General features: G+C 36.5%; 2 protein-coding genes across 2 annotated transcripts; both read right to left on the reverse strand.

Annotated features, from left to right (window-relative positions):
• Positions 1-5,903: 5,903 nt before the first annotated feature.
• LOC123211588 lies at positions 5,904-7,707 on the reverse strand. The gene is made up of 2 exons (XM_044630390.1): positions 6,739-7,707; positions 5,904-5,978 (listed from the first exon to the last, which is right to left on the reverse strand). Exons 1-2 carry the CDS (start codon positions 7,705-7,707, stop codon positions 5,904-5,906), a joined length of 1,044 nt encoding a protein of 347 aa, XP_044486325.1.
• Positions 7,708-7,799: 92 nt separating this feature from the next.
• LOC123211589 lies at positions 7,800-9,125 on the reverse strand. Its single transcript, XM_044630391.1, has one exon. The coding sequence runs from the start codon at positions 9,123-9,125 to the stop codon at positions 7,800-7,802; it is 1,326 nt and encodes a 441-aa protein (XP_044486326.1).
• Between the last annotated feature and the right edge of the window lie 3,785 nt (positions 9,126-12,910).

Raw genomic sequence — 12,910 nt, forward strand, 5'->3', positions numbered from 1 at the left:
TGAAATAACCCTTATATTAAGCCTATATTGTATAATTGAAATTAATTTGAGGCATGATATATATATATATAAATGCACGAGAAAATAATATGATATTTGAGAAGGAATGAAAAGAATAAGGGAAAATAACAAATGCGCATATTTCATATTATGGATATATATGCATATATGAGGAATCATAACATATGCATGATTTAGAAAAAAATAAAGAAAGAGGAAAAATATTTTCTAAGTCATGCATGCTTTCATAATGACTCATATGATACAGGAAAACAGAAAACATACTTAAAATCCTTACACGTCAGCTGTACTGTGTGGACAGCAAATAAAATAATCGGTTGTACTGTGTGGACAACTAGCTGTACTGTGTGGACAGCAAATAAAATAATCGGTTGTACAGTGTGGACAACCAGCTGTACTGTGTGGACAGCAAAAGAAAAATACCAGCTGTACTGTGTGAACAGCAAAAGAAAAATATTAGCTGTACTGTGTGGACAGTAAAGAAAAAAAAAATGCGTGTAAGAGAGAATTATACTTTGTATGGTGACTACAAGTACTATCATATGTAGTCTAGATCGATCAATGAGAAAGAGAGAGAAACAAATTAGTAAATATTTTATGATAGTCATTTGCGTTATAATTATGCATACAAGCCTGTGTGGCTGATAAAGAGTTAAGAAAGATGTACGAACAGAAAATAGAAATGTCATGACACTCATACATGCATAAATCATAATGAGTGATTCATATCTGTATAATAAGGAAAGAAATAAATGTGTGAAAGAAAAGAATGATGATACGTGTTAAATGCGTGTTCTGTGTTAATTATTTTGTTGTAAATAGTTCAGACACGCTAAGTATGAAAAAGATTAGAGAAGATTAGTACTGGTATAAAATGCTTTAAGTGTTTAGTATGATTTTCTTACTGAGCCATAGTCGCTCACTCCGTTTAATTTAATATTTTACAGGTAAAGAAATGCAGCAAAGGTTCTCGGGGAGCACTAATAAGACATGAGGCTAAGGGAGGAAGGCACCATATTTTATTGATATATATATGTTTTGATGTATATGTGAATATATGCCTATATATATATATATATATATATATATACTTGATGTAGATATTGGTGGATATGTATATATACATACACAACTAGTTATGAAAATTGATTATAAAGTTTCTGTGGGTGATAATTTCTATAATTGTTATTATTATGTACTTATTTTATTTATTATGATTATGTGATGAAAATCCAGTCGATTGGTAGGACTGGTTTGTGTGAATTACAAATTGGGAGTGTTACAGGGCATAATGAAAAAGAGAAAAATATTCCCTGGGCCCTCTAAAATAGGGGAACTCATGCCGATTTTCTGTAACACACCCAATGGTTAGGAGAGGTTACACCATTGTCATCTTATCATCATTTACAACTGTGATGTGCACTTAGTTTTCCACTTCGGGTTCATTTGTGTAAAATTACGATTCTACCTTTGTACGTATATTTGATGTAGCTTTTCATTTTGTCACATTCCATCGTGTTTTGTGTGGTATTTCCTCTCTTGCTCTCTATTTTATCTTTTAAAATTTTCAGTTTGTAATTTGTTAGCATTGGTCATTAGATTTTATATGTTTATTGTGTATATTCTCATATTTTGCAATTATGGTTAACACTCATTGTAGTAGTTCTAGGCGTGCCCTTAGGTCATCTAGAAATACCAGTACTAGATCTTTAGTACCTAGCGATCAAGTCGAGCCTTCAAAGGCTCCCTTTGATCAGACTAGTTTTCGTTCTGCCCAAGTTGCTATGACTTATGCTAATCACTATAGTCATCGTGGTTTGTGTAAAACTCGTCGAGTTGATTTTAATTTGTTAGCACAATTTAACCTTAGGACTTTTTTTGATAGATTCTGATGGACTCGTTTTGTTACCTTAGGTGGTTATGTTTGTCCTACCCTTGTTCGTGAATTTTATGTGAATATGGAGTTTGATCAACTTCATAACAAAACTATCTTTTTTGTCTGAGGCCATGATATTCATTTCTCTCCTGCCAGCCTTCGTGTCACCTTGGGTCTTCTTGTTATTTGTGGCCCTTTTCTTCCCCCTCGAGGGTGGCATTTCACTAACCCATTATATCTTGATAACCTTCGATCTATGATGGGCAATCCTAACCATGATGTTATTATTCGTCCACCACATAGACATCTCACTCCATTCGTTCGTCTTCTTCATAACATTATCGGTTACACTCTTACACCAAAATCCGATCACTTCAATGAAGTCAACACGATTGACTATTATCTCTTCTCGTATCTCATTCAGGGGTCTCCTATAGACCTTTGTAATGTCATTTTTGACCTGTGGATTTTACTCTCTCTCATCACACCCATCTTCTACCTTATGCACCTATCATCACATTGATTATTTCGGAGGCAAGAGTTTCCTTCCTTGAGGAGCTAGATGCTAAGCCAACTGCTGATCCATATACTACTTCCAACCTTCGTGCTATGGGCTTTTGTTAGCACAATAATGTATGACATCACATTTCTAAGGTAGTACCTGGTGAAGGTGAGGTTGTCAATGATCTAGACACCAATATTGATACTAAGCCCTAGGCACTTGATGCTCTAGCTGATGACACTAATACTGATGACGATAATGCTAAGGTAGATGAGGAATGAGATTCATTCGAGTTATAAGCACATCATTTTGGCAAGAGATCTTGGATAGCTACTAAAGCGAGTTCATCTGCTAAGCAGACCACCACCTTAGCTACTGATCCTATCTCTATTTTATCTACTAAACTTGTTATCTTCGTGTTGAGGTTCACTCTGATTTTGCCGTAGTTTGTGCTAGCATTGTCAATCTTCGAGCCGAGCTCAGGGGTGGCATAGATGAGCTTCTTCGTCATTTTCCTCCACCTCCTTCTTATTTTATCTTTATTTTTCATTATATTTTTGTTATGTATGAACTTTCCTTATATACTCTTATTTTGTTGATCATCTTTATTTAGATATTGTATTCATGTATTGTACCTTGTTGCTTATATTTGGTCATTTTGGTGCTCATTTCTCTACATTATTCATGCATGTTCATCTTTTTTTGTTTTATTGATTATATCATTTTTATTCATTGTTTTATTCTTTTTGATAATGACAAAGGGGGAGAAAAGTTTGATTGACGATTGACATTGTGGATACTTTGATATGGTTATGGAAGATTATAAGGATATATATTTGATTATGATGCAATATTTTATTCATGTTGTGGATATTTTGATGAAGATATTTTATTGATATTGTAGATATTTGATGAGGATATATTTGATTGATGAGATTAATGTTGGATATATGATATTGATATGAATTGTATTATTATTGGCATACATTCAGGGGGAGGAAACTTGATTTTTTAAAGCGAACTCTTGCAAAATATTCTTAAAAATCAAGTGTTTCTTAATTTCAAGGAAATACATTTATTGATATATTTTATAAAATTTCTTGAAGTGCATATATGTTTGTCATCATCAAAAAGGGGGAGATTGTTGACTCAAGAAGTCATTATGCTCTTATTTTGATAATAACAAACTAATATGTCCCTAAGCATATTGACTAATAATTTTACTTGAGTGTGAGTTTAGATTGCAAGAATTCATCTAATGCACTTGAAAGAGTTTCAAGATGGAAATGAAGACAAGGCTCAAGTAAAGAATTCTTAAAGATTTGAAGAAAAACTCAAGTTTAGGTAGATATATTTGTAATTTGGAGCATTCGTTTTGATTAGAATATTTATTTACATATGATAGCTTACTTGAAAACTTTTTTTTTTTTTTTGGTAAGTAATGTTAATTTTATACCAAAGAAAGATATACAAATGCCTATCTAGGACAAAACCCCTAGATTAAGCTTAAACACAAGCATACCTTGGACAAGCCCCTAGGTTATGCCGAGACAACCTAAGGCTCAAACCATTCAACCAAAGGAACAAAGAAAACCAACGATACAACACAAACACAAAACAACACAACTCACAAGCATACCAAAGACAAGTCCCTTGGTTATGTCGAAACACCTACCTACCATCCATTTGCTACAAAACGCATAGCATGATCTTACAACTCAATACCAAAACATAAAACAAGCCAACACCACCACATCTATTCAAAAATTGTATGAGGAATATCCCAATTGTTTGCAAGAATCATATTTTCTCTAGACTTGGTAACCTTTCTCAAGCATGAAGCTCTAACTCTAACACCTTCTTGAATAAGCATACGGACTCTCTCCCTTGGTAATCCGGCTCTTCCAAAGCAAGTGTCATTCCTAGCCTTCCATATGTAGTACACGGCTGCCCCAAAGCATAGCTTACTCACAATATTCTTGAAGCTATTTTCCTTCCATTTGTTTGCTAATTCCGGGATCAATGAAGTCCAAGAGCTATACATGATTTGTTGATGGCAAAGATTGAGCAGTCCATTCCAGATTTGGGAGCTGAAGACACACCTAAAAAATAGATGGTCCATGCTTTCCGTATCCACATTGCATAATGGGCATACATTGTGGGAAATAAGGCCAATTCTTGCTAACCTATCTCTTGTCATTAGTTTACCTCTAATACCCAACCATACAATGAATGAATGTCTTAGGAAATGCCTTTTAAACCATACAATGTTGTGCCAACTAACCTTGTCCTTCCTACTCCTCATAATCTCCCATGCCGATTTGATTGTGAACTTGCCATTAGTATTAGGGGCCCATGTTAGAGTATCCTCCCCTCCCATTGGGCAGCAAGGGAGAGCTCCCTTTATCTCCATGAGGTGGCAAGAATTCGCTACTGGCCATTTCCACCCATGCTCGTCAATGACTTCTTTAACTAAAGCATGCTTAGGAATTCCGGAATCATAGATAATCCGGTTACCAAACTTGTCCATTAATGGTCCAAATGGGTGCCAATTATCAAGCCAAAGAAATGTGTTTTCCCCATTGCCGATGACTTTCTTGAACTTGGTTTTCATTTGTTCCCTAAGTTTTAAAATTTTCCTCCAAACCCATGAGCTCTCACTATTCGGTTTGATCTCCCAAAAACTTTTTCCTCTAAGCTTGTTTGCCTTAATCCATTCCACCCATAGTGAGTTCCCCTTATCAAGGAGAATCTTCCACATATTCTTTGTTATGGCAGCCTTGTTCCACACTTTGCACCTCATTATGCCAAGACCTCCCTCCTCTTTAGGCACACATACCTCTTCCCAAGCAACTTTTGCCTTTCTTCCATCCATGGCAGCACCATTCCAAAGAAAATCCCTCAAAATTCCATCTATTTCCTTATGCACATTTGAAGGAAGAATAAATATGGAAGACCAATACACTTGAATGCTGAATAGGACAGCCTTGATAAGTAACAATCTCCCCGCATAAGATAAGGACTTGTTCCGCCACGTATAAATTCTCCCCACAATCTTATCAATGAGCATCTTGCAATCACTTCTTTTAAGCTTTGAGGAAGTTATTGGAACTCCTAGATACTTGAAAGGCATTACTCCCACCTCCACATTGATAGAGTCCGCAAGCTTGATCTTCTCCTCTTGGGGTAATCCGGAGATGTATATATTGCTTTTGTTGCAATTCATTTGGAGACCGGACCATTCATGAAAAAGATTTAAGGATCTTTTCATGAGAGTAAGTGATTCAACATCTGCCCTACAAAACAAAATAAGGTCATCGGCAAAGCACAAATGAGTTATGTTGTTTTTCTTACATTTCCAATGATGGCCAAAAGAAGGAATGTTCTTGAGTTCTCCAAGCATCCGTGAGAGGGTCTCCATTGCCATGACAAAAAGGTAAGGGGATAAAGGGTCCCCTTGTCTAAGCCCATGAGAACTCTTGAAAAATCCCACCAATTCACCATTTATTCCCAAAGAGAACGAGGGGGTTGAGATGCAGCTCCTAATCCATCCAATGAATTTTCCATGAAAACCAATTGCTTCAAGAATAGCAAGGATGAAATCCCAATGAACCGTATCATATGCCTTCAATAAATCGATCTTCATGGCACACTTCTTGTCTTTGCTCATTCTATGGTAATTATGCATTAGGTCTTGACACAACATAATATTCTCTCCAATGCACCTTCCTCCCACAAATGCTCCTTGGGCTTTATCAATGAAACTCGGAAGTATGGTTTTGAGACGATTTGCAAGGATCTTTGAAATGCACTTGTAGATTATATTGCAGCAAGCTATCGGCCTATACTCCATACACCTTGAAGCGTTAGCAACCTTAGGGACAAGAGCTAAAATAGTGCAATTTACCTCCTTGAGAAGATGGCCTGAAGAGAAAAAATGCTGGACTGCCTTGATCACATCATTCCCCACAATCTCCCAAGTGGCTTTAAAGAAGAAGGCTCCATAACCATCCGGACCCGGAGCTTTGTTGTTGTCCATGGTAAAGATAATGGATTTGATTTCCTCTTCCCCCACTTCCTTGATCATGTTTTCTTTCTCTTGAATCTCTATTTGAAACTTAAGCAGCCTTTGAATTTCCTCTACATTGGAATTGCATGAAACCGTGGAGTTAAGGACCTTTTTGAAATAGCTCACAAACTCCTCTTTAACATCCTCCATATTACTAACAAAGGTTCCATCATCTAGGCACACCCCATTGATTGAGTTCCTACTCCTACGGGCTTTGATACATTTGAAGAAAAATTTGGAATATTGATCTCCTTCTTGAAGCCAATGAACTTTAGCTTTTTGGCGAGCTAAAGATTCTTCAGCTTCACTTAGATTTTTGTAGTTCTCCAACCAAACCTTTTCTTCCTTAGCTAAATCTTCACTTAGTGGGCTGCTTTGAAGTCTATGTTGAACATCCTCCAACCTTCCTTTTGCTTCTTCCACCTTCTCTGAAATTCTCCAAAACCCCTCCTTATTTAGCCTCCTAAGAACCTTTTTTAATCTCTTGAGCTTGCTGATGAGCTTATACATAGGGCTGCCGTCTACTTCCTCTTGCCAAGACTCCCTCACAATATTAAGGAAATTTTCATGTGTTACCCACATGTTATAGAACTTGAAAGGGACCCTCCTCCTCCTTACACCACTTCCACAAGTCACAATGCATGGGGAATGGTCAGAGATAGAATGATTGAGAAACATGGCAAAGGATTCCTCAAAAACATCTTTCCATTGTTCATTTACAAGGGCTCTATCCAACTTGCATGCTATCCTCCTATGTCCCTCACTACAATTACTCCAAGTGAGTTGGTTTCCCATGTACCGAAGATCATCTAGATTTGCTTCCTCACAACACTTATTTAGGTCATCACTATAAGTATCTCCCCATGACACTCCTCCAATTTTCTCACTTGGACCCCTAATTGCATTAAAGTCCCCCATTATTAGCCACGGTTTGTTCCCCATCCCATTGGAGAGCCTTTCAATTTCCTTCCATAGTCTTCTCCTTTCCATAGGTTGATTATACCCATAGACTATAGTTAAGGCTATAAGAGAGTTCTCCTCTACTAACCAAGCCTCCCCATGTATGAATTGCGGATTTTTCTCAATGACATTAAAACTGATAGTATCCTTATTCCATCCTACCCAAATTCTCCCATTAGGGTGACTATCATTATTATTAGCATTCTCCCACTCTTTCCAAATATTACCATTCACTCTACTTAAGCTATCATTCCCCACTTTAGTTTCCAACACAGCCATTATTTCAATGTTATTATGCTTAATAAAATGCCTTACCTCCCTTTGTTTGATAGGAGCATTTAGGCCCCTAATGTTCCAGCAAGCTATCTTTGTCATTTGGATGATAGTGGAGTGGAATTTGCTTTCTTGAGCTTTGCCAATTTTTTCCCCAAGCTCATAGTCTTTGCATCCACATCCTTCTTCCTAAAATCCATCTCATCCACCTTTAGTTTTCCTCCGAATGGGACTATTGTTGGAGAGCCCTCAATTACCAAGTCCTCCCCCCCATTTGTACTAGCTTCTTCTTCCTCCTTATCTATTCCTTTAGCTGTTGTACCTTGACTACTCTTGGAAGTGCTAGCTTCCTTCAACTTTTCTTTTCCTGCCGAAATGACTTCTTCATTGGTTTTCTCCGGGTATACCTCTTCTACCATCATTGTGCTCCTTTTGATTTGTTCATTGGCCTCATGGATGGCTAAAGCTGAATATCTATTGTTCTTATTTGTGTTTCCTCCCAAATTATGAATCTCCACGCCTTTACCTTCGGCCTTTTTGTCATTGCCGTTTGCCACCTTTAGTTTACTGTCTTTCCCAATTAGCTTCTTTGTTGTTAACATTCCATCCCCATCCTTGAGGTTTTTCCATGAAGGTGTGCTACCTTCATGTTTCGGAGCAAAATGACAATTGGCAGTGGAGTGTCCAAAGCATTGGCACCCATTGCATTTTAGTGGTTTCCAACTATACTCTACATTGATCACCAAGTTTTCACCATTTGGAAGAGTTAAGTTGATAGTCTCCGGGCATTCCGCATCCACTTTGATCTCAATACATATCCGTGCAAACTCTAATCTTGTCCCTCCTTCCGTAACAGCATCCATATAAAGAGGATTCCCAATGGCACTTGCTATGTAGCTAAGTCCTTTTGGAGACCAAAACTCAAGTGGAATGCCATACAATCTCACCCATATAGCCACCTTTTTGACATCATTGATCATCATGGGAAGGTTTGTAGTCCATTTCCGAACTATAAACGGCTGTCCACCAATTGTAATCTGTCCTACTTCCACCGCTCTAGAGACTCCATCCATGTCTTGAAATTTTAGTATAAAAACTCCTTGACCAGAAGTCATAACCTCTCTTAGTCCGTATGATGCCCATATCTTCTCTAGTGTTCTTTTTACAGTCAAGAATGGGGGCCTTTTGCCTAGGAAGAATCCCACCGTACAGGTTCTCCATTTTGCAGCACCCTCTTCCGCAATTTCTAGTGGAGGGGCAACACACACACGCCCTTTTGCATCTCTTCCTTTAGGCTCATAATATTCCAGCTTAGTACATGACTCCTTTGGGGTGAAGAGGGAGCTCCAAGGAGCCTTATTATCTTTTACACCAACGGAAACCAAGGGAGCTTCAGTAGATTTTTCTTGACCAGAAGACTCCATACTAAAAAAGTTATGGACGAATGAGGAAAGAGGGAGGGAGGAAAAGAAAGAAAGATGATGAGTGCCTAGCTAAAATTATGAAAGAAACAGCCTGCCAAGAACAGAGCAGACCATAGGCACAGCAGACTAAACTTTCCTGAAAAAGGAAAGATGAGACTGCCACGGAAAGAACAAATATAGTATGCACCAAAGAGGAAGTTGCGCAAACTACAAGCAAAAGATTCAAAATTTGAATTTCAGGAGAGAGGGAAGCTAGCACCACCAACCAAACTACTAAGCTTAACAACGGAAAAGAAGAACCACCGGAAATGAAAGCAGAAAACCGAAAACTGGATTGAGATTGAAACCAGAAAAACTTAGAAGAGACTTGCTCTAAAAACAGCACCTTCAAAATACTAATAAAAAGACTCTAGAGTAATCGCCATAAGAAAGAAAGAAAAAGGATAAAACAGTAACCGGAAGAGGGAGAGGAGCCGGTGACCTTGGTCACCGGACCGGAGGGTAGGACTTAATAGATACCAACTCAGCCGAGAATGAAGAACTCAAAAACTATAGGGAGGAGGAGGAAGGGGAAGGTGGTTTTTAGAGAGAAGGGAGAGCATGTTTTTTTAGAGAGAAGTACATGAAAAGATAGCTTACTTGAAAACTTATTCTTATATCTTTTACATTATGAGTTAAAATATTGTTTTTCAAACTTGTTGGGTTAAGTCAATTTTTTTAACCAAAGTTTATTAACTCATTTAAAATGATGAAGTTTTGTGAACTACATTTTCATATCTCAAAGTTGGTTTCGAAAGAATTTTTGAAATATGGGTTAAATTGTCATTTTTCAAAGGTTTAGGGGGTAAATAAATTTTCAAAAATTCAGGGGGTAAAATGTAATAAATTCGGTCAACCAAATTTAACCAACCGAATTCTTCAATGGTAGCTTTCAAATTATCCAAAAGCCATGCATTTTGGCTTTCAAAAATTCGATTGACCGAATTAAATTTGGTCGATTGAATTTTAGTTTGAACTTTCTAACAGCTAGTGCCACATAGTCACCACAGGAGTGCCACATTACATCCAGTTGACCGAATTACATTTGATCGATCGGATTTTACATTTTCTGAAAAATTAAAACGGCTAATTTTTGTGCACAATGATAACTTTCCTTATTTTCCCCTATATAAACTCAATTAAATTCATTCGTAAAGAACTTTTGCCACTAAGAACTTTCACATATTTGAGAGCAAATTAATTTTGAGCTATTCACTTGTAAATTCTCTTCTCTAATCAAAACCCTTGCTTATATACTTTGTAGTTTCATTTGCATTAGGTTGTACTAAGCTTAAACTTTCATATACACTCTTGAGAGAGATTATATTTCGAAGTCATATCAAAATTCGTATTATAAAAGAGTGAAGTTCACTCTTGGAGAGATTAGAAAATTTCTAGTGAGAGAAATTGAGCTCTAATATTTGTAAAGGTTAATACCACTTTGGAAGCTATTTTGTTGTGAAGAAAAGCTTGGTTGAGTTTTTGGTCAACCAAGGATTAGTAGAATACTCCAAGGGAGATAGCTTGGAGGAGTAGGCATAGGCCGGGTTGTACCGAACCATTATATATCGCGTGTTTGATTTTCTTTTCCCTTAAACTTATATTTTGTGTAATGTTCTTTTAATTGTATTGATTATTTGAAATATTCTTGTCATTTTCATAAATTGCATTAAAAATAGGCAACATTAATTGATTTGATTAAATTGGTTTAATTCTTTAATTAGGTAAAGATTGTTTTAAATTGCCTAATTCACCTCCCCTCTTAGGTCATTCGATCCTTCAAGTCGATATGAGAGGTGTCAGTTGGCCCTTTCGTTACATAATCTCTCCGATCATAGGTTTTTCATTTATCATTATTATTATATTTTTTAATTAATTGTTATTGATTAATTCCTTATATATATTTGTATACGGTCCCGATTATGAAGGTGTTTTAGTTGTCCTTCGGTTGCTTTAGATCCCACACTTGAGGTATGAAATATTCTTGTTATTATATTTTATATGAAATATCATTAAACAATTTGTTCTTTTCACTCATATAGGGTACTGGCTGTGAGTCGTTTTCGATCAAAAGTTCTCCTTGTTCACCTTCCCCCACTATAAACGTAGTGTATTCATATATACTGATCACTGACAATATAAAATTAATTTTACAGTCCATCGAAGAGGTACAGATGGTTGACTTGACTACGATAGATGATTCCCCTACCAAACCATCTACTGTATACATCGAGTAAGTAACATTGACTTAACCATCTACTGTATACAGATGGTTGACTTGACTATTCCATTCTCTATTGCAGAGCGTGAGAAATCTTTTCTAACATGGTACATTGAAGCTACAACATCCGACGAGCATGCGACATATTTCATCAAAGTGAAGTCCAAAGACAATTTTTGAAGGATTGTTATGGAGCTGCATGAGTGGTTAACCGACGATGTAAGTTGCGTTTACTATATAATTTGGTTAAAAGTTCTATATATTTGTCAAGAACTAAAACAATTAAAGATTTTTATATCCATTTCAGCATGTCGATTCTTTTTTAGCCATATTACGTCAACACCAAGATGACCAACAAGCTATTGTTCCACAGAGTTAGATGATGACCCATACCTTCTTCGTGGGGCATATCGGGATGACATTTGACAACTAACTTACCACACCGATAGAGGAGTATCAATTTGCCGAGCTCTTCGTGAAGATGGTTGAGGTAGATTATACCCTCAATTTGTTTTACAAACCAACATAGCTCTGATGAGAATATAACAAAAGAGATATACACAACTGGATTATTTGAAAACTTTATTTCATGATCATAATTATAGAACGTGAAAAAAGGCGATGCAATAAAAATAATTTATTAATTAATATTTGTAAAAATCCTAAATGTTTGAAAATATTTACAATAATGATATTAATGAAACAATAATAATAATAGTAACGAGAACTATTTGCCTGATAAACTGAATAATAACAACCTTTCACCTCGTGTAGTTGCAAGCTAGACCGTTGGATCCCCCGTCTACCCCACTACTCATCTTTACCTACAAAACATATAAAAAGGAAATGCATAAGTAGAACACAATAAGTGGAGACCTTTTGGCACCCATGGCTAATAAATTATTTGACGATAAAATTCGCATTCCATTTGTAAGCTAACTATTGTTATACTACAACACCTCGATGCCCTAACATAGATTATCCACAAAAACTATGAGATCTAAGCTAGAATCGACATATCTGATGCCCTGGTGAAAACTGCTGTGGTGTATTGTACACATGCTAAATAATCTATTAGGCAATCTGATTGAGACACCCTGATCGCACGAGGAAATCTTTGATAGTAGCTCTTTCCTTTACCACATAAGCTGATCAAAATTGCTAACTAACCATTTAAAGATGACCCCTACCTCAGGTACATATGCAGTGCATCCTGCTGATGACGTAAGGAATATCTAAAAGCCACATTCTTACCATACACAACTAAACTGAACTGAATGGCTATGCACCTTGACGTTGAGTGCATGATATATCTCATAGGTATCTAGCCTCATTGTTCTCAAAAGTATTGTCATTTACGCACATAGTTGGTGACTATCTAGTATCATCATATTTGGCTTGATTTGAGTTTGTGCTATTATTTATATGGTTGCACATCTCTTCTATGTTTTATGTTTTATTGGCTCATTATTCTCCTTACATAACTCTCTTATCTTATGCATATAATGTAATGGTATAAACGTCT

Source organism: Mangifera indica, chromosome 3, assembly GCF_011075055.1.
Source record: "Mangifera indica cultivar Alphonso chromosome 3, CATAS_Mindica_2.1, whole genome shotgun sequence".
Lineage (NCBI taxonomy): Eukaryota > Viridiplantae > Streptophyta > Magnoliopsida > Sapindales > Anacardiaceae > Mangifera > Mangifera indica.

What these genes read in the sequence shown, in the direction of transcription:
- LOC123211588 (XM_044630390.1), bottom strand. Translation starts at nt 7,707, where the DNA reads ATGGCTGTGTTGGAAACTAAAGTGGGGAATGATAGCTTAAGTAGAGTG. An exon ending in TAGCTCGCCAAAAAGCTAAA is followed by an intron (nt 5,979 to 6,738) that starts GTTCATTGGCTT and finishes CTATTCTTGAAG; the next exon opens with CAATTGGTTTTCATGGAAAA.
- LOC123211589 (XM_044630391.1), bottom strand. Translation starts at nt 9,125, where the DNA reads ATGGAGTCTTCTGGTCAAGAAAAATCTACTGAAGCTCCCTTGGTTTCC.